General features: G+C 38.9%; 1 protein-coding gene across 2 annotated transcripts in view; it reads left to right on the forward strand.

Annotated features, from left to right (window-relative positions):
- The first annotated feature begins 13,609 nt into the window (after positions 1-13,609).
- magi2a (membrane associated guanylate kinase, WW and PDZ domain containing 2a) overlaps positions 13,610-25,520 on the forward strand; it is a 253,397-nt gene continuing 241,486 nt past the window's right edge. For both annotated transcript variants that reach the window (XM_042511080.1, XM_042511081.1), the window contains exon 1: positions 13,610-13,928. In XM_042511080.1, coding sequence (XP_042367014.1) covers positions 13,628-13,928 — 301 coding nt within the window. In that variant the 5' untranslated portion in view covers positions 13,610-13,627. The remainder of the gene's footprint in view (positions 13,929-25,520) is intronic.

Here is a 25,520-nt window from a genome sequence, read left to right on the forward strand (position 1 = left end):
GACCCTTGAATGTGAATAGAGGAGAAGATGCAGTTTAACCGACCTCTGTGAGTATTTCAGCATGAAGAAGAAGCCACTTTGAAAACACAGAAACCTCCTCCCTCTGTAACAGAGACCCCTGTAAGCCGTCTGCCCTGAGGGGAGAAAAAACAGTCTGCACTCTACAGCAGGGGTCACTGTTGAACTGAAGCATTCGCTTAAGTTAGCATCCATCTGCCTCACCCTCTCCCTCTCTCCCTCTCTTCACTGTCAGAGAAAATTTAGCATGACAGAGCTGGAACAATAGCTTGATTTGATATCTAGGTCATGCAAAATCTTCTAATCTTAGCAAAGAGAATATTTATTGACTGGGGGTGAGTGACTTGCAGTGTAGGCTGCTGTTAACGGATAGATCAGGGATGAATAATTAAGCTGTGGGCTGCATCTGCATGACAGAGGAGGTGCGTACAGTGGAGTGCAGTGAGCTAGGTGCTACCTTGTCAAAAAGGCTTGAGGGAGAATGGGAACAGAGTGATGAATAAAAAAAGCCGTTTGATTAATGTGGCAGGTTTGGAGAAGGATGTGGTTTGGAGTTTTGTAGGTCATGGTACTTAGTCAAAGACGGGTGTGAGGTTGATAATCAGAGGTGAAAATTCTCATTTTTGTAGAGAATTTAACCTTCAGGTGAGTTCATGAGGCAGCAGAGGGGTTCAGATTGCATAGCCATGCCTGTTTTTTTGGGGGGGCATTTTGTGTTGGATAATGTAGCAGAAAATCGTCCGACTAATTCATTCAACATAAAATTGCATTGCAAGGGTGTGAAAATACAGCAGCTAAATGCAACTCAGCAATGGCTATGAGACATTTTGACATGCAGGTGTAAATGATAAAGTTACAGCCTTGGTTTCAGTTGTTTTCGGGGGAGTTTCAGAATCACCTTGACAATATTGAAGGGTAACAAAAATAAAGAAAAATCTGAGCGCAAGGTCAACTTACTTGAAGTTTTTCCAAGCTTTTAGTACCATATGTGTCTCCATCAGCGATTGGAGTTCACTCAACTGTCAGTTTGCTGTGTTGAGTCTTAAAGTATCTAAACTCAGGCCATTTCACTAGATGAGCTTAAAGAGCCAGTCCACCCCAAAATCAAAAATGCATATTTTTCCCTCTTATGTGTCGCCCTATTTATCATTCTAGATTATTTTGGTGTAGTTGAAGTTGAATATCCTCTGCGTTCTCTGCAGTATAATGGAACTAGATGGGCTTGTGGTGCTCAAAGTGCAAAACCATAAATTAAAAAAAAGCTCCATGCCAAATTTCTCTGTAGAAATGGAATGAGAGTGGAAAAATCATTAAACTTCTTGCTGCAGCCATTTTACTCGTACAAAAGAAAATGGTGATTGTTGTTAGTTGTTATGGTGACAAGAGACATCAGTGTGTCACAACACACAATCCTAGACCTATTTTCCTTAATAAGCAGAAAAATAAAACCGTAAAACACTCCCAAGTTTCTCTTCCACAGAACTAACAAGGTTATTTTCCTTTTTAACTCACTGTTTATCAGACTTTATTCACACTGGACAGAAACAAAATAAAACTCATTAGTTGATCTTATGAGTCATTTAGTCTGTTAATCCACTGCTCTGACTATCACCAGCTCTGATTTGGTTTGGTTAAAAAAAACAAGTAAATTCACCAAGTTAAATGTGAAAATATGCTGACCTGCAGGCTGTTTATCCCAGCGGTCTCTGCCTCTCAGACGTCCACTGAGCAGCGACTCTCAGTCTTTCTTCGGAGGCAGCTACGGTAACGTTACCATACATCAATAAACATGAAATTAATGGCAACACGCAAACATGGAAATAACGGTAACGCGAATATTTTAGAAGTAGCTGATTGCTTATTTGAAAATGTACTTCTACACTGCTTGTTTGGTCATTGCTGCAACCTCACTTCAGTGTGTTAATGACTTGCAGCAAGTCGGTTTGTTTATACAGAAGTTAGCCCTCTACAACGGTTGTAATGGCAACAATATGCGTAAAAAATGTAAGAAAAAACCACCACCCCAACCATCCTGCTTGATTTGAATGGGAATGTGTGTTCTTCTGTTATTCTATATATGAACGCCTTTTCCAGAAACCATGACCTGTTGTGAGCAGTTTCATAAAGGAACTGCATGGAAGGAAACGTGCATCTACTGCTATTTTACCTAGCACTACTGAGCTAACTAACGTTACAGCTGAAAAGGACGCCATTAATGTGCCATCATGAGGACGAATCTCTTGTCCATGAGTAGATCCACGCTTCCCTCTGCGCAGTGATATGGTTGGCGGGTCCAGAGCTTTTGGCTCCATGTTTGGGGACATGATAACAGATGGTAATAGATAACGGCAGAGTCAACATAAGAAAAGTCACCAGTGGATGTCAAGAGGAAGATCAGGAAACCAGTTACAGCTAATACTGAAGACCTGCTTTTGAACAGACAGAGGTTACAGTCTCCCTTCATATTGGACCACCTGTTATCACGTCTTTCAAACTTCATACTGAAATCAAATAATACGCATTTGAACCATATTTATGGAAACGGAGCAAACTCCATCTGCTGACTGAGGCTGTGAAAAGTGTTTCAAAGCTTTTTTTTTTACGTGGACCTTGCAATTACAATTTTTCAAACTGCTTCTGTATTCAGAAGGTCAGTAATGGACCTTCAAGCTCAAACAGTGAAGTTTACCTTCAGGGACTTTAAGACTCAATACAAGAGTAAATGTCTTTTAAAAAAAATATGTACCTTTTGATGTTTGGAGAAACTTAAAAAAAAAAGCATAACAGAAACCTTTAGTCAAATGTAATGGGAGAAATAAATGAGCACTTAATCACAAAAGATCATTTGAGGAGATGATTGGTTTCTGCACTGTTCGAATAGTCATGACTTTAGATTAAAAATCGACCATCACCCTCAACATACTTTATACCAATATGCCATTATGCCCGTTTTTAGGAGAAAAGGAAGGTCTAATGAGAAAAACTGACAGACATAGCATTGTCTTTGTGATGTCCTTCACTTGTTTTGTGTCTGCATCACCTAATAAAAAATACATTAATAAAATAAAATAAAATTCAGCAGACCGACCAAAATTAAAAAATAAATAAATAAATGAATAAATTGATTAATAAATAATAAAAATCAACCACCAATCTCTAGTTGTAGCTCTCTACCTGAATAGTCACAGCCAACACATTTACACAAACAAACGTGTGTTTTGCATCTTCACTTAAAATCAATACATAAAGACAAACATTTGTAAGAAAACAAACATATTGTAACCGTGACCGAGCCGGTCCCTCATAAATCAGACGGCCATTTATCCATTTCCTGTGACAGTGATGTAACAGTTACTGCTCGCTAAACGAGAAGAGAGGATCTTTAGGAGCAGCTGATCAATGAGGGTCTTTAGACGCGGCTTTGTGAACAGAATACCGAAAAGGCCTCTGGGAAAAGCTTCGCCCGAGGTCGCCCAATCATTCAGCGGAGGCTCAGAGAGTCGGTTAGCTGCAGGCGAGGAGATCTGTCTTTAAACACAAACTCCTTCACTCTGGACAAACGGGGACGAGGGAGGGCAAAGGGGCACTGGCTTGTGCGGCTACAAGGTCTGAATATTAATTAGAGGGACACTGAAAGCGCCGCTAACCTCTTCAACCCCGCTCTGTTGGTATTTTCTAAACATTGAGACCAAGTCTGCTCTCTTAATCCTCTTGCCTTCACAGAGGTGCCAGTCGGTGTCGTCGGTGACACTTGCTGCAGGCGATACCTGACCTCTTAGCCCGCTGCTCGAACTTTGGATGCCCCCTCTGTCTCAGCAGTTGTAAGGGTATTTTGAGTCCTAAACCGTGGTGCTCTGGTGTTTGCACGGTGGATTAAAGGACATTACTGAATGATTGCCCGACTTAAATTTGGGATTATGCAACGCTGTGATGAAACGCTCACAGTCAAGCACGTCTGTTAAAGAAGAGAGTCATAGTGTTTGAGTCTTAAAAGTTAAAATGCTTCAAAACTTATATTGAATACCCAGTTGGCTTCCAAAAAATATCTTTAATTTATCTGTAATTTAATGGTTTGTGATTGCAGCTTTATCATTTTATTTAATGTCCGACTTTTGTGTTGATATAGAGAACACTAGAATACTCCATCGAGAACTAACGCAACCCTTTATTTTACAGTCTTTATGTGCTTTTTTGGGACATTTTTAACAAAAGCTCAGCACAAAACAGAGCTAGCTACATTGGTATAAGGGATTGTTAAAGGATACCTGCAATATTTTCCAACCTGGACCCTATCTTCTGGTGTTTTGATAAAGGTTATTTTTGTTTTACCAGAAACAGCCCTGAAATCACTACTAGACAAAAAGTCTTCCTCAGTGTCAAAAACAAACATTTACTGTGGACAGAAATTGATCTCAGAGGTTCTTCTTCTCAGAGGTTACAGTCTGGTTTGCTGCTGCTGGCTGCAGCCTTCTCGCTCTATACTGGACCAATTCCAAAACTTTTTGTTCCCATTATTCACTTAGATACAAAAACATAAAAAATGGGGTCCAGATTGAAAGTTACCCTTCAAGTGGGAGAAGCTGCTGGTTTCAGAAGTAAAGATTAAAAATGTTCTTTTATAGAAAATATCTTGGAAAAACTTATATTATAGATAATGTGTATTAAAAAGACATTGCCATATAAATGTTTATGGTATTATGGCCCCTCAATGGGTCTACGATACTAAAATTTGTGAATTAAAAAGACATTGCCATGGTTGCCAAATGTATCTAAAATTGACTCAAAATCTCAAAGTATTTTTATTTAAGCTCCAGACTGTGTTCTGTTTTCTCTACATAACAGAAATTCAAGCTTGCTGATTGGATATTTGTTGACAAAAAGCACTGTGGGAATGTTCGTTTATCTCTTTTTCATTAAGTTTTTATGCACACAGGCTTGTACCTGTAACCCCAGTGATAATTTTTTGTACTGATGACAAACTTTAATGAGTGATTAATGCATATTAATCATGTATTTCTTTATTGTAAGATGTGGATTTTAACCCTAAAAACCCTTTTACAAGTTCACCACTTTAGCTCGGAGTAGTCAGATGTGTGTGCAGAGAGGCAATGAAAAGGAAAGTGCTGTTAGTTCCTGCCGTAGAAAATGAAACAGGAGAGATTTATAACCATACAGCCACCATAACCACAGCATCAAGGTGACTGAGAGAATTAACTGGCAGGTTAGATTTGTTTATCTTCACAAATGATGAACACAGACGTATAAATGATCGCTCTAATCTTTGCCATAATCTTTGCCATCCATCGTAGTTCCACTAAGAACTTTTTAGATGCCTCCGGGGCTTTCGAACAAATCAATCATGAAAAGATGTTTTTGTGAAATGAGTGCGAGGGGAGTGCCGAAATAACTTATCTGAATCTAGACGCAGATCAGACAGTGAAGTGTTGACTTGTGTCTTGTCAATGATGGGGTTAGCTTGTATTTAGCTTTTTATATTTGTAATTATATCCTAAGTTAATGTACAGTCGATGTATATAATGTCTGGCTGATCAGGGTTTCCTTTGTGTCCCTGTATATATGGTGCGTGTATAAACAGCAGTATGCTGAGACAAATAGTCACATATATTAATGCCATGAGGATGTTATTGTGTTTGCCAAGGTTTTATAATGCTAGTTAAATGGATGACAGCATTGCCCACGTGTAAATATACAGCGCAGTCACCAGGGGAAAATGTTGGCATTGTACGTTTCAATTACAAATCCAATTTTATGCTCCAGAGGAGATCTTTAGGATTATACACACAGCTGATTGTTATGAACCAACCAACAAATCATTTATCATCTCAAATACTCCCACATTTAGAGATCTGTTGGTCTTTAAAACTTCATAATTAAAGTACAAAGTAAAATATATCATGCTTCTGGAATGAATCCAACAATTCATGTAAAAAAAAAAAAAAAAAAAGCTGCATTAAGCTACACCTTTTTGGTGAAAACTTGCCTTGGTTTGTCACTGCTTCAAACGTAATGACTTATTATAGTGATTTATTATTTTCTTGTGTTTTAGCGAAATCATCGCTGTGTTTCCAGTGGCTTTTCAGCCACCAAATGTGGCCGTTTTTTAGTGACCTGTCACTGTATTTAGACCAGGTGTATTGCCACAAAAGCAGTTGGTTTTTACCAAGACGTTGCTTATTTTCAGTTGAGTTTATGCTACCAATCCAGGTATTTTCAGTCAAAACTTGATCTTTTCCCAACCATAACCAAGTGGTTCTTCTGCCAAAACAAAACCGCATTAACCACAATGATGTCGAAATTTCAGTTACATCCAAATGTAATGTACTCGTGATTTGCAGGAACGTACTATGAAAACATTTATTCTGGCAAGTGAACTGAAATATAAATGTATGTTCAAACTGAATAATGTAAAAAACAGAATAAGTAATGCTCTGGTAAATGCAACAAGGAGCTGCAGACATAATTTGAAGAGAGTTGTATGGTGAAAAAACATTGTTCCATTGATAGATGAGTTGATACAACAATGTCATGAAGATTGCATCTATGATGAAGACAGAGTCCCACATATATGTAAGAGTTTTATTGCCATTATCTACATACAAATATCTACACACATGCATATTTACAAAGAGTAAATATGCATGTATGCTGTTATTGAGCATGATAGAAAAAAAAACCCACCATATACTGCCTATTCTGGTTTGAAAAGGACATCCAATAAACATCTCACAAACTTCTTTATATTCTCCCATTCACCCACCAACCAAATCACATCATGCACACAAATAAATGTGGTGTTATTTAACAAATAATAACAAGTTTCATGAGGAGATAAAAGTGCATTTTATGAGGAGCTAACTGATTCTGTTTGGGAAAGTATTAGACCTAATCTCAGACTATCTTCTCATTTGATGAACTGTCTCTGCTGGTTTGTCAGATCTGCTTTGTGACGGGATATGAGAGGCGGCTCCTGGAAGTCTATCAAGCTGTCACGCCGTTGATTGCACAGCAATAGTGTCATCGCTCCCCTCTCCCCTGATGGATGATGGACCCTGTGAAGACCGACTGGTGGAGACAGATGACTGGCTGTGATAGCGCCAATGTAACTTTCCCCCCAGTGAGATGGAAGCTGAGCCTGGTTTCGCCGGAGCGAGCGATGGGACCCTTTCCAGGCTTCGAGGCAGTTAAAAGCCTTCACCGTGGGAAAAAGGTACTTATCTGTCTGGGCTGATACGGCAGGCGGGCGGGAGGAGGGAGGGAGTGTGAGTGTTGGAGGAGAGGGCAGAATTTGTGAAGTGGTGGTTTCCTGAGAGCCAGACCAAGACTACGCCAGAATCCTGCCTAAATCATTTGTCGTGAACATAACAAGAACATAAATTAAAAATCAGACAGCAGAGCAGAGAGGAAGCAATCATAACAGTGTTCGGAGCTGAAGGTAAAACACGTAAAATCACGCAGAGAGCAATCAAATCAAAACTGGTGGACAGAGGTCTCTGAGAGCGTCTCTGATTTACTGGTCGTGTTATTAGGTGCATACAGACTAATTCGTCAGTGGACAGACAGCAGCTGGGGGCTCTGCGGTGGAGCTGCACAGGAGGCCACAGCTCTTTGAAACCTACGTAACCACCACTTTTCTTGCGCTGCATTGACACGCCCTGAGCAAACTGGTCTGATATCTTTCAAAACATTAAAAAAAAAACAGCAATGAGCAACTTGGCAAGAAATGTGCTTCAAATTACACAAAAGTATCAGATTAAATAAATTATAGAAACAGTCTCCACTGATTTATAGATATCTCTTTTCCAGTATGAGTCTATGGAAGAGAAGTCTTTCTGGGGTCCATTGATGTCTTGTGATGCACCCCAGAAATTGCTGTACTGCTGATTGGCTGTTACAAAATTTGTCTTTACAGCCTGGTGTACTTCCTTGGAGCTTGCACAGACATTGCTGCTCAGTTCTTCCTCGTCAAACTCAAAAATCTACATTTATGGACTTGCCTTTGTCGATGGGGTTGCACCAAGCGGCAACATACAAGACTAAAAAATGAAGCCGATGTGGAAGCGTCTACAAATGAAATCCCTTCGACCACCCTTTCGTCCAAATATGGTTAATTCTGGCTCCAAAAATCCAAGAAGGCAATGGCCAAAATGCCAAACTTGAGGCTACAAAGCAGGTGTCCACAAAGCACTGTGGCTACATTTATTATTTTTATACGGTGTATAGGTAGCACAAGACTTAGATTGGAACTAAAGGGCCCAAATCATAAAAAGAAAATGGATGACTGTTTTTCTTCTCTTTTACCTCCACACTGTACAGTGTCCCTAACCTTTAACTGCCAGTTCCAGCAAAGCCAGAGATGCCGTTGGCGGTGTACCAGGTTGAGCTGCACATCTCTTGGCACCCCTTCATCCTCGGGGGTCAAGCAAAGGGAGATGCAGAGTGACGGACTGGACCTTTCCTGCGCTGCAAGGTCGAGCAGATGGCAGAGAAATAAACAGGTCAGATGCCTCCGATGGATTGGCCCGAACAAGACAAACGGACGGACCGAAAAACCACACTGACGGCTCGGAAAAGAGCAGCCTCTGTTCAATCATTCAGCCCGGTATCGAGTGCGACGTTGTAAAACAAGCAGCCAAATCCTCAACACTGACTCGGCTGGAGCTGCAATGGCAGTGTTCGCTCAAACAAAGTGGATAATAACTTCCTCTTTCATTGGCAGCGGAAGCTATCATCAGGCAATTTCGCTTTATTCCTGACCAGCTTTAATTATCCTGCAATGAGGCCTGTCATAACCATTACATCATGTAGCAGAGCAGTGCAGCAATCCCAGGGGCAGCATCACGGGCTCAGCCAATGAACTCCCATCTGGCCGAGTAGATGTGACTGATGGCTGAACGGAGCGATTTCCTGCAATATGAATCTGCAGAAAGGAGCTGCTGTATGTGCGAGTCACGTTTCCGGGAGAAATTGTGAAAATGTTGTCCTCGAAACATACACGTTATGTTTACCCTACGAAACCTGGATCGACATCAGTTTTCTTGTGCTGCGTTCAGATGCCTTTCACTAATTTAGCCCTTTAAAACACGAGCAGATTGGTTTGACTTTTTTTCTAAAAAATGGGGAAATAGGCAGTGAACAATTTGGCAAAAAATGTCTCAGAAATTGCAAGAAATTAGTAAAAGGTCACAAGAAAATGACCTCAAATTTAGTATTTATCTTATCTTATCTTATCTTATCTTATCTTATCTTATCTTATCTTATCTCTTATCTTATCTCTTATCTTATCTTATCTTATCTTATCTCTATTGATCTATAACATTCAACTTTCTTTAATACATTCATTACATGAGGTGTGTCCTGCCTAAAGTTGTAGACAATATATTTCATTATATAAAAATAATTTTAAAAATAAATACTAATCTGGAGGGACATTTTTCAGTGTATTTGTATTTACAACTACTTTTATAACATTCATACAAATATAATAAAATATGATATCTCAAAAATATATTTCATAATATCAAATGGGTGAGGTCATGGTAGCTTCAGGCATTATTTTTATGATTTTTTTTTTTATTCTGCTAATTTTCAGGTAATTTTCTTGCAACTTTTTTACTAATATTTTGCTCATTTTCAGGCCGTGTCTTGTTAAGTTGCTTGTTGCCTTCTGCCCGTGTTTTTAAAAGAAATTTAAACCAATTTGCTCACATTTCGAGGGTTAATAGTTGTGTTCTCATCAGCCCGTGGGCTTATTGTGCACCCAGCATTTCTCTCACGGTTTAATCCCACACTGTTTTCCTTCTCCAGCTCTTTCCCTCCCTGCACTGTTGATGTTCTCGTCTCCTCCCCGGCACTTATTCTGCCACGCGCAGAGCATTCCTCTCCTTGTTCAAACACTGCCTCCAGAATTCCTGCTCTTGTTAAAATACTCCCCTTCTCTTTCACTTTCTTTCTCTTTTTTTAATTTTTTCAACTATGCAGCGCTCCCACCTCTGGAAAGCAGAATCCAAATCCTGCGGAGGAGAGAATGACGTCTGTCCCGTTACTGTCATCACGATTCAAGGGCAGCCAAATTGTTTTGAGGAGAAATTACGCTTCTGTCTTCTTGATGTCTGCTTTTTAGTTTGAGGACTCTGAGGTCATCTCTGCGTTTGCTCTGGGAATTTGGGGAGTTTTTACAATTCATTTTCCTGCACATGGTGGTTGTTTGACAGCCTGATTGCAGTATTTTGAGCACTCTTAAAGAAATAGTTTTTCAGCATTTTGAGAAATACTTTGTTTCACTTTTTGGTGAGAGTTAGATCATCTGTAGGAAATATTTATTTAGGGGGCTCTGTCCCAAGGAAAGAAAATATTGTTTAATCGGTCAACCACAAATTGGTGTTTATACAGTTTTGGTTTTGCATACTAGCTGTTTCCTGTTTCCAGTTTTCATGCTAAGCTAAGCTAATCTTCTGGCTCAAGCTTCATATTCAGATCTGAGAGTCTCAGTCTTCTCATCTGACTCTTGGCACAAGAAGGAAAAACTATTTCCCAAAATGTGAAAGTATTCCTCAAAATCTGACTTCTTTTAGTTAACAAAAACTAAATTCATAAGAGATTAGGGATAATGGTGCCTCTGATACCTTACTCTGCTCGATGGTTTCTTTTTTTTCTTTTTTCCACTTAAAAAAATGTTTTAATGAATTAAAACAGTTTCAGGCTGTGATAAATGGTGTCATTCTGGTGATTTTTATTTTGACCGTTTTAATTTTGTTGATTTTTATTTTGACATGCTTGCAGGTTTGGAAAACATGTTTTCATTTAAAAATCATCAAAAATTTTAAAAGAAAAAAAGAATCACCAATTTTTTTTTAGGGAAACAGAAATTTGCAAAAAAAAAACAACTTAAAAGCTACCAAAAAATCTTAGAAAAAAAAAAAAATTGCCAAAAATGTTTTATAAAGCACCAAAAATTTGAAAAAAAAAACAAATTTTTTTTTGTCCTACAGAGGTCTAGGCCAACTTTTCCACAACTCAGTCTACATATAAAAAATATATTACATAACAACATATATGCACATACCCATATGCACCATACATACACACACACATATGTGTGTATATATATATATATATATATATATATATATACTTTTATTGTGTTTTAAGCCCACATATTATTTACATTTTGTCAAATCAAAGTGATGTGTGGTAATTCCTCTTATGTGTGGACTTTGAGCTAATGACTAAAGAGAAATCTGGACGAGTTAGGAACCACTTTTTAATTAATGACACTTGTGTGGGAAACAAGTGCTCTTATTACAACTCATTACTGGAATTTTTCATTTGTTATGAGAAAAACACGACAAGACTCTAAAGGGATTAACTGCAACATAGCACGGCTATAATCATCCTATATCTATACAATTATGTCAGTAAATCAGCAAACCATCATTACAAAATATGAGCTCAGTAACTGAGTGAGAAGAGATGTTCGGAGAGGCTTCACAAAGCAGATTGGACGTTTTTAAAGATGTCGACCCCGAGAAGGAAAATACCCACAACACACATTTGTTTGAAGATGGATTACACTCAGTCAGTCCTCCGTTTGCTTTACGTCCCTTTCCACCAGTTTGAGATAAACACAAGGGTATTTTTTCTCTTCGAGCCATTTCTCCGGGCGAATGACAAAACTATTACAGACTCCGAGTGTGTGTGTGTGTGTGTGTGTATCACAAATGCTGTTAGGGGAACAAAATATGCTTTTGAAATCTGAATATCATTAATGAGAAGGAGCTGAGGAATACTCGGCGCCCTTGAAAGAGTTTTATGAAATACAAACATTCAGAAAAAGACCTTGAGGTTGTTCAAGGAAATAAAATCTGTCAAGTTCATGTAAAAAAAAGAAAAGAAAATATGTTTGAAAGACTTTTGTTGCAACAAAGTATTTGAATCAGGTGACCTCTGTGGGCCCTTGTCCAACCAGAAATAGACTGTAATTGATGCAGTCCAACTTTCAAGGGGAAAGGAATGACAATGCAGCTGGAAAAAAAGCAATTTGAGTTGAGTCGAACTTTCTGAAGCTTACAATCTGCAGCATTTGAAGTGTCTTTGAGCACATGTCAAAAAGAAGAGACATATTTGTGGCATAAAAAAAACGTATTATTGCTGCTCTGCTGCCATGCCAGTGGAAATACAGCTACTCTGCTTCTCTCCTTTCTTTTCCTTTTTTTCCATGGAAAGCTGGATTTGGGAAAAGCCTTGCCTCTCTCCTCCTCCTCCAGCCTTCACATCCGGGTCAGTTGGGTTGGTTGGAGCTGGGTGATGCCTTCAGGGGCCCCTCGGAAACTTGTAAACTCAGAAGTTTCGAAGTTGCAAATACCTCTCCTTAATGCATTTGGCGCTAGACGTCTTCGAAATTAGCTTCCACAGAACAATGCGTGGTGCAGTAAAAGTCATTAGTAAATGACAATATAAATATGTATTGGTATAGCAGTGGTGAAGGCACTTAAAAGTGGTACAAAAAAAAAAAAAACTTTTAAAAGTAATTTTTTTCCAGATGTAATATAAGGTCTGCAGATGATAGTTAGTTGCAGTTAGTAAGAAAGGTTTGTTGTGGACATTTTTTTGGATAGATAGTCATACAAATTACTTGTTTTGTTTTTAAAAACTTTCATAACATAGTCTTGAAATGTACTTTTACATTATTTTTATATAATAAAATGAAAAATGAATTTACAAATTTAAAAAATGTTTCACCATTATTAAATTTATGTTTTCATTATTTTTATATTATGAAATATACAATGACTATTCCAGTTATTTATTTATTTTTTTTAATTTTAAGAAAAAAAGAGAACAAAAAATAAATAATTGTCCTTTCAGGTCTGAATTTGTTTTAAAATTATTTTCATATTATGAAATTTATTTTTTCTTTTTTGAATGAAAATCTGAAAAATATGCTTCATGCAATGAATACATTTAACAAAATAAATTTATTTAAAATACATAAATTAATAAAAATACCTTCAGGCTTTGATTTAAAAAAATATTTTTATACTATTAAATATACATACATACATAAATGCATACATCGTTTTTTAATCATTAAATATAGAGAAATAAAGTCCCTCCCTTATTTTTGTCTTTTCTTTTGTAAGATGTATTTTCCACAACTCTTATGATGAACATAAATACTTCACGTAATGAATGCTTTCAGTAAAGTTGAAAAAAGTTAGATTTCGACGTAAACAGTAAATGAATATTTAAACTACAATGATGGTTAGTTATGAGGTGGCTTCCGTACTTTCTGCTCTCGTCAATCATCTGTTTTTTTCTCCACCAGGTCTCTGTTGCACGCGGATCCTGTCAGTCCCGATGTTGGAGGCGTCACGTGAAGGCATCACAAGTTGAGCAGCTCAGTTTAATGCAAAGGCAGACTGATTATCCAGCTGCTGTGCGCGTGAGAGCGTGCGCCGACATGGATACAACTGGCGTTTACTGGTGAAACTGGACACACCACGGTGTTACGGTGACACTGGCGGACTTCACAGAGCGGTAAAACTTCTCCCACGGCCGCACTCATGTGATTTTTCCCCTGTTTTGAGCCATGTCCAAGAGCCTGAAGAAGAGGAAGAACCACTGGACTAACAAAGTCCACGAGAGTGTCCTCAGCAGGAATGAGGAGGGGGAGCTGGGGCTGGAGCTGAAGGGCGGCGCGGAGAATGGACAGTTCCCGGTTATCGGCGAGCTTCTCCCGGGCAGAGCGGTGTGCCACAGCGGCAAACTCCTCCAGGATGAACTCCTCCTGGAAGTCAATGATACTCCGGTGGCTGGACTCACCACCAGGGACGTCCACGCCGTGGTCAAACACAGCAAAGACCCCGTCCGACTCAAGTGTGTCAAACAAGGTAAGCTTTTACAGCAACTTTCCCGCATTTCGTGCATGTTTCTTTTTAGCGGACATTTTTGAAAACCGTTAGCTTTTGTGTTTTTGACAGCAGTGCTATTGTCTCCTGAAACTGATAGCCTCACCTATGCTCGGTGCCTAAAACAAACCGTGCAGAGAAATGTAACTTTTTGTGCTGTTTTTTAGTTGTTGTTGCAAGCTTTTAGTGCCCCAAAAGGAACCTTTCTTCCACGGTAGTTGTTGGGAAAAGGTGTTTTAGACGTGTTTTGTTGGTTGTGTCGGTTGAGTGTTGTTGCTATGTGGTGTAGCTTTCAGGGGGGTGTGTTACATTTGGGGCAGTCAGAAAATACACTCCGGTGTTACACACACTTGCGTGGTTTCAGCCTTGTGCATAACTCATAATGACAAATATATAATATCATATTGATGCTGTAGCCTATTACATTGATATTCACCTTACGGCCCAAATCTGAACCCCAATCAGGTGCCGGGTGGATCCCGTCCATATTTTAAATTCGCAAAAAAAGATGCATTAATTCACAGTGGGATTTGTTCTTGTACTTTTAACTTGCTTATCAAATAAAGTGCAAGTGGAGGATCCCCTGCATCCCCCAACAGATGTCCTAGCTAAGCCCCTAATGTCCTAAAATCCTTGAAATGTCCTAAAAATCCTAGAAATGTCCTGAAATCTGAGAATTTACTTAAAAACCTAGGAATATTCTAAAATCCTTGAAATTTCCTGTAATCGTAGAAATTTCCTAAAAACAAAAAAACAAAAAACAACTGAAAATCGGTGAAATCTCCTGAACTGCAAGAAATGTCCTAAAATGTGAAAGGTCCTAAAGTATTAGTAACATCCTAAAATCCTAGAAATCTCTTAGAAGTGTCTTAAAATCTTATAAACGTCTTAAGATCCTAAAAATGTCTTAAAATCCTATCTCCTAAAGTTCTAGAAAGGTCCTAAAAGCTCAGAAACATCTTAAAATCCTAAAATATCCTAGAATCCTAGAAATGGAAGATCTGAGAAACATCCTAAAATCCAGAAAAAGTCCTAAAAATCCAGAAATATCCTAAAATCCCAGAAACATCCTGAAATCCTAGAAATGTCCTAATATCAGAGAAATGTCTTAAAATCCTAAAAAAAAAGGTCCTAAAATCTGAGAAACACTTTAAAATCATAGAGTCATACTGAAATGCTACACATGTTTTGGGCTGCTGAGACTGGCCCCTGGCCCCCTGTTATTTATCAAAAGTGGCCCCCATGCAAAGCAGGCTGAGTATCGCTTCTGTAATATCTTTAAATGTCACGCAGCCACCACAGGTCAAGATTACAGCCCAGGAACAATAATGTTGACATAAACAATGGATTAGATTAGATTAAATACTGGAAAATCAATCTAATCAACAATCATCCCCTCTATACTTATTGACAATAAAAACATGAAAATAATGGTAGCAGAGGACTTTTATTTGTCAATTAAATATATTTATACCAGCAATTGATGCCAAAAAGGCAGAAATTGGTGCATAGAAATGGCAAAGGACCACAGTTTCCTATGTGTTCCCCTCAATGTTAAAACAAACTCTACACACTTGCCTGCATGACCATTAAAAAGCAATATTTGAGGTTGTATTTAAGACGTTGGATTTTGGTTACTCAACAACACAACCTAAACCAAAACAGTATCATAACATCATCTGTTGACAGTAATCTACATCAAGTTGACATTGAATTTTGGTCACCTGCTATCACAACCTAAATTCAACCAAATATCAGCATATTTGTGTTCAGCTGAACTTTGGTGTAGTTGTAGTTATGAGTGTACTTCATCTCCTGAAGGAAAGAAAATGTTTGTATTTTTAACCTTTGAAATATATTTTTATATATTTCTTTGGCAGAGCAGAGATTTAAGTCTACAATATTTATTATCCAATTTATGCTACATTAAGTTGACTAAATTGGATTTGGAGAGGATATTGTATAAATATTAGAGCAAATCCCCAGGTCACTATTTCAACATTATAGTGGTGTCCCGTGAAATGAAAAATACCATAAAGTATGATAAGGTCACAGATATTGAATGCCACAGACACAGCTGAAGTCCTCTCAGGAATATCTATTTTTTAGAGTGGAAGTGCAATAGTTTGCTCCAGTGAGTGTTTTATTTTCAAAGCAAAGATTGTGCTGTTCGTACTTTTCATAGTTGCTGGTGTCACATGCAGCAGCCAGAACACCCATGTTGCCTTTCACATTTAAAAGTCGTGTTATTTTGCCCAACTGGCACCAACTCCCTCCAACGCTTGTCAGCTCTGTCCACTGGTTGTGCAGCTCTGATCTGACGGACACACTCGTGTGGCCGTCTGCGTCTTTGATCCGTGCGGCTAATGACACTGGGTGTCTTGCATTGTGAGCCGAGAGGAGGATCTGTGGGCTCTCATTTTGGGGTGAAAAAATCAGCCAAACCCTGTAAGAGGCTTTGGATCAAAGTCTTAGCCTGTGTGTTTGTATGTGTGTGATGGTGTGTGCGTTCAGCATCACACCCGGGATTTATTCAAAAGGCAGTCAAGCCTATATCAAACTAATGTGTTACTTCTTTTTTTTTTTTTGCCATGAAATATTTATACCCTCCAGTGATTGCTGCAGTGATTGATATTCTCCCGTTGCTCTGCTCGTGTTTGGTTGTTGATGGTGTCAAGTTGTTTTTAATGTGCTTGATGTGTACATTAAGTAAATATTATGCGGAAAAACACCCTTGCAGTGTCCTTACAGCGGGGTGTTCAATAACAGATATTTTTCACTTCTCAGCAGAGGCACATTAACTGCTATAATCTGCTTCAGTTGTTTCTTTACTAAGAAGAGAGAGAGTCAGAGAGCACAGAGCGGTATTATCACAGTACGCCAGGCCTGACAGATGATGTCCACTTGCTGAGCCGCTCTATACAACTCAAGGCTTTGTCGTTTCTTTATTGCTTACTTCTATTGATTTCAGAGCCAGTTTTTCTGCGTGCACGCTTCCAAAAACTTGAATCCAATGCTCCATAACGTTCCACATGGCACGGATACAGACACTGTTGTGCACCAGAAGATGTAGAAGCACACAACACTCCTTTTAGCTGGATTACTATTACTTACACTTAAAGCTGACTGTAGCATAGCAGGGTGCCATCATGTAATGGGTGGGTCTGATTTCAGACTATACTGTGAATAACAAAATACTGTCACAGGTCCAAATACTGCAAAAACATGTTTAACTTTGAGAATATTTGACAAGCTGAGATGATAAGTCAATTAAAAGATAAGTTAATTGATGCAAAACTGTTTTGCTAATAAATTAATTGTGATTTTTCAGCAAAAGTGCACCCATTCTCCAGTTCCAGTGTCTCAAATGACAGAATTTACCAGGAAAAATAAAGACTCTTAGAGCCCACTAGCTCACCTGAAAGGGTGTGCACCCAGCGTCCCGTGTTTGACTCCAACCTGTTCCCCTTTGCATATCATTCCCCCTCTTTTTCTCATGGTTTTTATCTACCCTGTCTACCTACAGCTGTCCTGTTATCAAAGGCAAAAAAATGCTCAAAAATAATCCTGAAAAAGAAGAGTCTTATTATTGAGTTGTTGTTGTTGATTTAATGATGCAATTGAATGTTTTGGTTTTTTTTTTTTTTTTTTACTATTTTTCTACTTTACAAAGAAAATAATTCCATCACTACAGAATACAGTTGGTAGATTGAATGATTTTTTAAACATGTTGTTGCAGCCCTAAATATTAGGGTTGTCACCTAGATTGTCTGCCATTGTCGTCCAATTTTAAGGCCCTGACAGACTTTTTGCCAATGTCGGGCTGCTAGTTATACTATTTTTGCAGCGTGGGACCAATGTTTGGACTAATTTTGGTCCGTGTTGGCGGCTTTCAGCTGGTTGAACATGTTGAATCGGCAGCAGAGTGTGTTGGTGAGAGAAATCAATCTAATCGGCTTTTCATCTTAAGTGAATCAGTTCACAAGAAGAGAAACATGAAGAAATCAAACAAGCAGCTAAAGTAAAGAGGGCACAAAGGGTCTTCTCATTAGTCATAAGCAACTTATTATCAGACATATGTATAGCCATTGCACTGTCAGTCTTTCGGGTTTTCTTTTTGAATGATAAATACAGACGTCAGACTGCCGCCAGCTGGTATGCTGGTGGTATGAATCATTTCCCCTTATATTGACGCAGAGCGCACATGCTGTTTGGCAGTCGTCTGTAGTCTTGCAGGTGTGCTGAAGTGCAACTTTTTGGCCGTGACACAGGTGATGGGAGGAGACACAACAATCAGCCTTTTGAATAAATCCAATCCTTAGACAAAACTGTAGTCAGAGAGGTTCAAAATGGTTGTTGCTACTACTACTACTACAGTTGCTACTACTCAAGACTTCCTGTGATATTTCTAGAAAAAAAAACTTTATACAGTATTTGGAAGCATTAACTGTCAGAAGGAGCCACAGAAAGTGTTGAGTTTGAATTAACAGCAGGCTAACATCAGTTTTTCTGTCTATTCTAACATGTTTTATCGGTAGAGCTTTTTCCTCATTGTTCTTGTGCTTAGTGATGTTTTCACACACAGATGGTCGACAAATCAGTTAGATTTAGATAAATACTGATTATTGTTAGAGCTGCAGGAGTGTATGAGTGTAAGCAAAACAATGTGTTTCACCCAGAATTGTGTGTGTGTGCTCTAAAAATTGTTGTTTTCCTCAGCAAAAATATAATTAAGGGATAAAATAACATCCAGGATGTTAACAATAATAGGGTAGCACTGAGCACATGATAAACAACAAAAACCTACTTTAATTTTAGGTGAATGTTTTTGTCAAACTAGGCTGTAAACAACCTTCACTCACAGTGAACAGCTGCTTGCTGTGTCCTTTTACATAATTTATCCTTCATTAACAGGAGCCACTTCAGGCAGACAAACTGCCATCCATTAAAGTTAAAAACCTCTCAGATATTTGGTTACAATGGACCAGCTACGTCCCAATAAAACAGTCATAAATCCTGCTTTGTTTTCACTCTTTTAGCTGCTGGTCAGTGAACAGGGTCACTGACCAGTTTACATGCATGGTCGATCTCCAGGGGTCATTCATGGCCTTTTTGAATAATACATCAAGTTCTCCTCTGCAGTGGTCTGCTGCTTCACTGATGTCACAAGTGCTGTCCCTTTCTCACGGGATATCTTGTCTGAATTGCCCACTTTCATCATGATCTCCTGCGTAATTAAAAAAAAAAAAGCCGAATCATGATTCACTTTCTCCCTGTTCTAGCGATCATGAATCATGTTTATGCATTTAATCACGTTCTACGCACTGTAATATGACTTTAATTTTTCACAGCGTCTGAAATCCTCTGGCTGTATCCCACTTTACACACATGCACACACACACAAAATATGAAGTCTTTTATTAGTCTCTGAGGTGAGGATTAGATTAGATTGCCACCAGCAATCAGGCCTGCCCTGTAGCACGTAATAAGGATCTCCACAAAACACTGATGGGTGTAGAAGAGAACATAGGAAACAATTACACAGTTTAGAGCAACACATTATGGATAATGTAAGGATGGGACTCAGACTACTTCCTGTGGCTAATGTGCCCCCCTGTGGATTTGATGCCAGTAAAGGTCAAAGTTGGGATTTTCAACTTTCAAAGAGCACTGAAATACTTGCTTTAAACTGCACTACTTAGTGCACATGATGGCCATTTTTGCAAGGATGCACCAGTTATATCCACTGGATTGGTGCATTTTTTAACCTTTTTTTAAGGTGGATCAGGTTTTGTGATAGAATTTAGATGTGATTTTTGTTTAATCTTGCAATTTCCAGCTCATCTCTTATAATAATACTAAAATACACGGTGTAAACAAAATTGTTACATTCATAAAAGCATGTAAACATGCATTATATTATTTCTCGGTGTCATTCTGGGCTTTTGCTTTGGAATTTGAAATTCTTACTATTTGCCACCTTTTTTTTTAACCTGATTTTTTTTTACCATATCTGGCATGCAGAGAAAATACATGCTATTTCTATTTGACATATCCGAGGCTGTGATTCAGAAAAAAAAAATCTAATTTGCATGAAGCATATTGAAAATAATTCATTTTTGTGTATTTTCTCCCCATTTAAATGTAGTGGCATCATAGCAAAAATCAGACCTTTAAAGGGTTAAAATTCTGAAAAATTAGTGAATATTTAATATGTATGATTAGGACTGAAGTTGGTCAAAAAAATTAACTCAATGAAAGTGGAAAACAATTTTAATATATTATATTTTTTAAAGCTTGATTTTGAGAAGCGCAATTTGTGCAGGCCCTAAGGGTTAACAAATATAAAGCTTTAGTCGATTCACAATAAAAGTCTCCATGTGATTCACCTATAAAAAGCTTTTAAATTAGAATAAGCGCAGCAGACAGTTACGTTTTAAATGAACATTATCTTAACATGGCAGATGCGGTCCCCACACTGCTCTTGGTGTGTATTCTGATAACAAAGTGCCTTTCAACTGGATTGCATCAACCTGGAGTTTCATGAAGATCGACAGGTCACTTGCAAATGAGGGGCAGGGGACTCCTGCACTGCAGTAACCCTGTCGATTGCTAAAATTATGCTTCCACTGGACACAATTGAAGCTCAAGAAAAAGGTGTTATTCAAATTTTATCTGCTGCTTGCTGGATATTTTTAGCTGTCCATTAATATATTTGAATCCCCCAGGTACACACAAAGCATGCATGCAAGTATGTAAACAATGCCACTTGCATTCAAAACAGTAAAAAGCAAATATATCACAAGTGCTCTGAATCCATCTCTCCTCACCCAGTCTTACCTGGGATAATCCGCATGAAGAGTAAACATTCAAACTGTCGCTTTCTTTGTAATGCATGAATATTGCTGCAAAAGCATCAAGATAAATTAGCTTTACGTCATGTATCCTGCTCCTTTCCCTCCATCTCTCTCTCTCTTTCACACACACACACACACACACACACACACACACTGAAATGGCCCAGTTCAGCTTCCTATTTCAGCTCCAGTGAAGGATTAATGCAGCCAGCTATGGAGGCTGTCACTGCATCTTTCACTGCCACTACACTGAGAAGCTCTTACAGTAGCTGTACTCCAGTGTGGCTGCGGGACTGTATGCTGATTGAGCCTTGCTGAGTGGTGTTGGGTGCAGGTGAGAGCAGACAGTTCCAGGTCAGCCGAAGGCAATCAGTGTGCTCGCCGGGTGCCCACTTAGCGTTAGCTGTTGTGGGGGGAAAGTCATTACAGCAGCCTGAGCAGGGGGAGCTTTACCCAGGCAGAAATGGCAGCGAGAATGACTGCACCTTTCTAGTTTTAAAAGGTTGTTTTTGCCAGCAGTGTGTCTCTGGAGACGGCGGTTGGTCTGTCAGATCACCACATGGGTCCTGAGTTAAAATACCTCAACAAGTACTGGACCTGCCTTGAAATTGGTTAGGTTGTTATGGATTTTAATTCAATAAACTACTACACACTCCAATCATTTTCAGGTATTTCTGAAAATATTTGAATGTAACTTATAATTGTTTATAATAGTTTGTTTTAGATGGCAATAGGCAACATTACACTTTAGTGCATAACTGTGAAAGGATAGCTGATGAGGTCAACATGAAAATTGAATATATTCTCATATGATGCGTATTTCAGTTTTGGGTGGTCCTTGTTTGTCTATTTTGGCTGGTGGCCAGTGGCAGCACCACTGATCTTTGTTGGCATCAGAGCTCTCTTATAAGATTTAGACCGGCTTTATTGTTGACATTTCAAAGAAAACTGGTGCTCCACAAGTGTTTGCCTCAGGATTTGGTCAGAACATGGCAAATAAAGCCTAAATCTAATAAAGGCGCTGTGTTTCCACCTCTCCATTTTGGTGATATTACTCTGATCTATGTATCCAGGACCTGTCTCAATTGTGCACACAAGTGTCTTAGCCCTTTCAAAAAGGTTTCTGTGGAGTGACTACACCAACTCAATAATTTGATTTTGCCAAATAATGGCTGAGCCAGAAATGCATTATGTGACTCAAATCCTGGACAATAATGCCTCAGCTGCTCTTGAAACATTGTATAATAACACTGCTCATATGGTTGCTCAGTCCCCAGAGGAGAATGTTGACATTGTATGTTTCGGTTATGCAACATTTGTACTTTAATCCACACATATCACATTAATGTTTCTAAAGTAATGTAGTATATGTGCTGACACCTAGGCGAGACGTCTGTTGAAGATCAACAAACAGCAAAACTGGTTGTTTTTGAGCAAGTCATTGCAGTGTTTCCGGTGGCTTTTTAGGCACCAAATACGGGTGTTTTTTAACAACCTGTCACTGTTTTTCCTGCAGGGATAGTGGCACCTAAAGTGATTTTTTATTAAGTAAGTGCCATAGGGATGCACAATATTGGATTTTTTAGGAAATATTCATTCACTGTGCAAAATAACAAAAATACATCCACTTAGGGCTGATGTTTTGTATGTGTTCACTTTGTCTGTGATGTCGTTTTGAAATCAGCATGTTGGCCGATTCTGATATTGCATTTTAAAGCCAATATCTACTGATACTGATGCTGTTACAATATTATCGTATGTCCCTACATAGGAGCGTCTCCAGTGTTTCCACTGAGTATTGGGCTATGAAGATCAGTTGTTTTTGTTACGGAAACATTGCTGCCTTTCTTGCCAAAATAGTGCTACGAAAAGCATTTGTATGTTACCAAGGTATTTCTGCCTTTCCAGCTGGGTTTGTACCACCAAAACCAGGTATTTTAAACCAAAACATAATCTTTCCCTAACCACAACCAAGTGTTTTTGTGCCCAAACCTGACCATCAACTAACCACAGCATTGTTGAAATGTAAAGTTTCTGCTATAAAATAATGTGCAGATGTAATGGATCTGTGGTTTGCAGAAACATACAATGCAAACATTTATTCTGGCGACTGGGTTGCAGGGAATTGAGTTGAGTCACTGTCTTGTAAACATGGCTGGAAGCTCTGTTAGCGTAAATATGTAGGATAAAGTCATTCTTGCGCCATCAGCTGATGTCAGCTGAAACTGAGGTCAGCCTTATTGTGCCCAAAGATCGATTTGCAGACAGAAATTCTCACCATAAAAATCCATACAACAAAGAAGTAATTCATAAAACAACACCACACTAGCTTTCCAGTACAGCTGAGGGGAAGACCAGTATGTTATGACGCTATCAAGTCAATGGCGCGTGCCCAAGTAATGGGATGACTGATGTGAGTGATGATGAGTCTGGACTGGTCACTGGTCTGCTGGGGGTTTGAGAGATGGGACAGGGCAATCCCTGAGAAGTTGTGTTGAGTCAGACAGTTGCGTGGGAGTCCAGTAATGATTCTCAGTGCAGTCAGACTCATCTGTCTTCTTGTCAGGGTCCCATTGAGAGTGTTAAGTTGCACTAGCAAGTGTAACACAGAAAGTGTGATACACAAACAGACTCACACACGCACATAAAGAGCTGCTATCCCCCAGCGTGTGTGTGTGTGTGTGTGTGTGCATGCGTGTGTGTGTGTGTGTGTGTGTGTGTGTGTGTGTGTGTGTGTCAGCATGTCTCTGGGGCTGAAGCACCACTTACCACATGCTGTCCAATCATGCTTGACAGAGGTTTGGTGGAGAGATCCTGTTGTCGTTGCCTCTGTTACACTGTCTGACTGCCAGGCTCACCTCTGGGGACAGGTAATGATAAGGCACACACACACAAACACACACACACACACACACAAGCTCACATACACACACTAACATATAACTGTCTTCCCCTCCTTGTCAACATCAGCCATCTGTTGTGGCAAGTGGAAGTATTCCAGAGACTGAGGAGTAGGAAGCTGCAAACTTGTGTGTGTGTGTGTGTGTGTGTACTGTACATGTGTGGCAGTGTGCATAATATTTACATGTAGAAGACTACACTAGTGTTTAAGTGTATTTCTGCCTCTGTGGCTTTGAATTGACATTAATTGGCTATATCGTGATACACAATAAATGTCTCGATATTTTGAAATCTCCTCTAAACTACTGGTGACTACTAAAATATGAAATTAAGAAATGACGTAAAGCAACAATAAATTTAAATAAAGCACTGTTATAATTGAGGATTTATCAATTTTTGCCCCTAAGTCATTTGAGTATCTGCTGATACCAAGTCCTGAGGCAATACTTTTATTTTTCTCGATAATACAGCTGCACAGTACACACATCAAGTCGGCTTCTTTAAAGTTGTCAAACTAAAATCCAGGTTCGAACTGGCGATGATCCTGCTGTGAGGGTTACAGTGCTAACCATTACACCACTGTGCCGCCACATTACCCAATTATTTTATTTATTTATTTTACAAAACAAAGTTAAAACGACAAAACCCTCTAAATCTTTCTTCATTATGTAAGTACTAAAAATGGACAGTGTCTGCAGCCTTAGTGGACTAAGAATAGACAGGAGTCCTTTACCTTTTCATTATAGATGAATGAGAGAATGATGTTGCTGTTGTGTCTGTTTATGTGTTTCCACACAGCGACTGCTTCTCATCATCCCTTGTGTTTGTGTCCTTTGTGCGTTTGCTCAGGTGAATGTACAGTATGTCCTTCAGGTTTCTGCTCCGTCTGAACAAAGTGAGAATCCTTTAGCTGCTTACATCCTTTGAAAAACCTTTATAGCTTTTCTGAATGGAGCTTCGACAGTGTGTCATAAACAAGCACATGTGTAACCTTTTGTACTTTGTAGGTGAACTGTGTTATTGCAAGAACTGGTCCCCCTCACAGCACCCAGGATTCAGATTCAAGGCCACTTGCGGCTTGATTTATGACATAAGCCAGCAATTATTTTCATCATCCTTTGAATTTTTTATATTACTGAAATAATCAGTGTGTCAAAAAGAAACCCTAAAAATGAGGTCAAACAGCCATTAGTCTAAACTAAAGTGTTGGATAGATTTCATTTCTTACCTGATGATGGCACAGGATCACAGTGTCATCCTGATCCTTTGGGGACCATGAAAGTCTGCACTATATTTCATGGCAATCCTGTAGCTTTCTAGATATTTTAGTTTGGAACAAAGCCCACTGCCATACCCAGAGCCACGGTGCTGGCATGGCTAATAATTGTTAGTTGTAGAACGTATTTGTATCTTATCTTGACAATAAATCAGTAATGAAACTAGTGAAGTTAATGGTCTGTTCTGCTAACCAATTCACTGGCTCATTGTTTCAGCACGAGGCAGATCTTGTGATTTCAAACAGGTGTGATGTGAAAAATCCCTCCAGATGGGCCAACATATTTCACTGTCACTAACTTTGAACTAATGATCCTGGCACTCTTGTTTGGCTAAAAGAAGGATGATTAAACTTCTCATTTATGTTTACAAGGGTGTTGAGTACCGTTACACCAAACACGCCCACACTCTGTCTGAGCAGCACTAATATTCACATGTTGGCCACGGTTTAAGTACGAGCAGGAGGATTTGTGTTTACTGTACCTGTGCAGATGTGGTTGGAGAGAGAGCTCAGTGACTGATGGGTGATTTGGGCTATCTT

The sequence above is a fragment of the Plectropomus leopardus genome, chromosome 22, assembly GCF_008729295.1.
Source record: "Plectropomus leopardus isolate mb chromosome 22, YSFRI_Pleo_2.0, whole genome shotgun sequence".
NCBI classification, from domain to species: Eukaryota; Metazoa; Chordata; class Actinopteri; order Perciformes; family Serranidae; genus Plectropomus; species Plectropomus leopardus.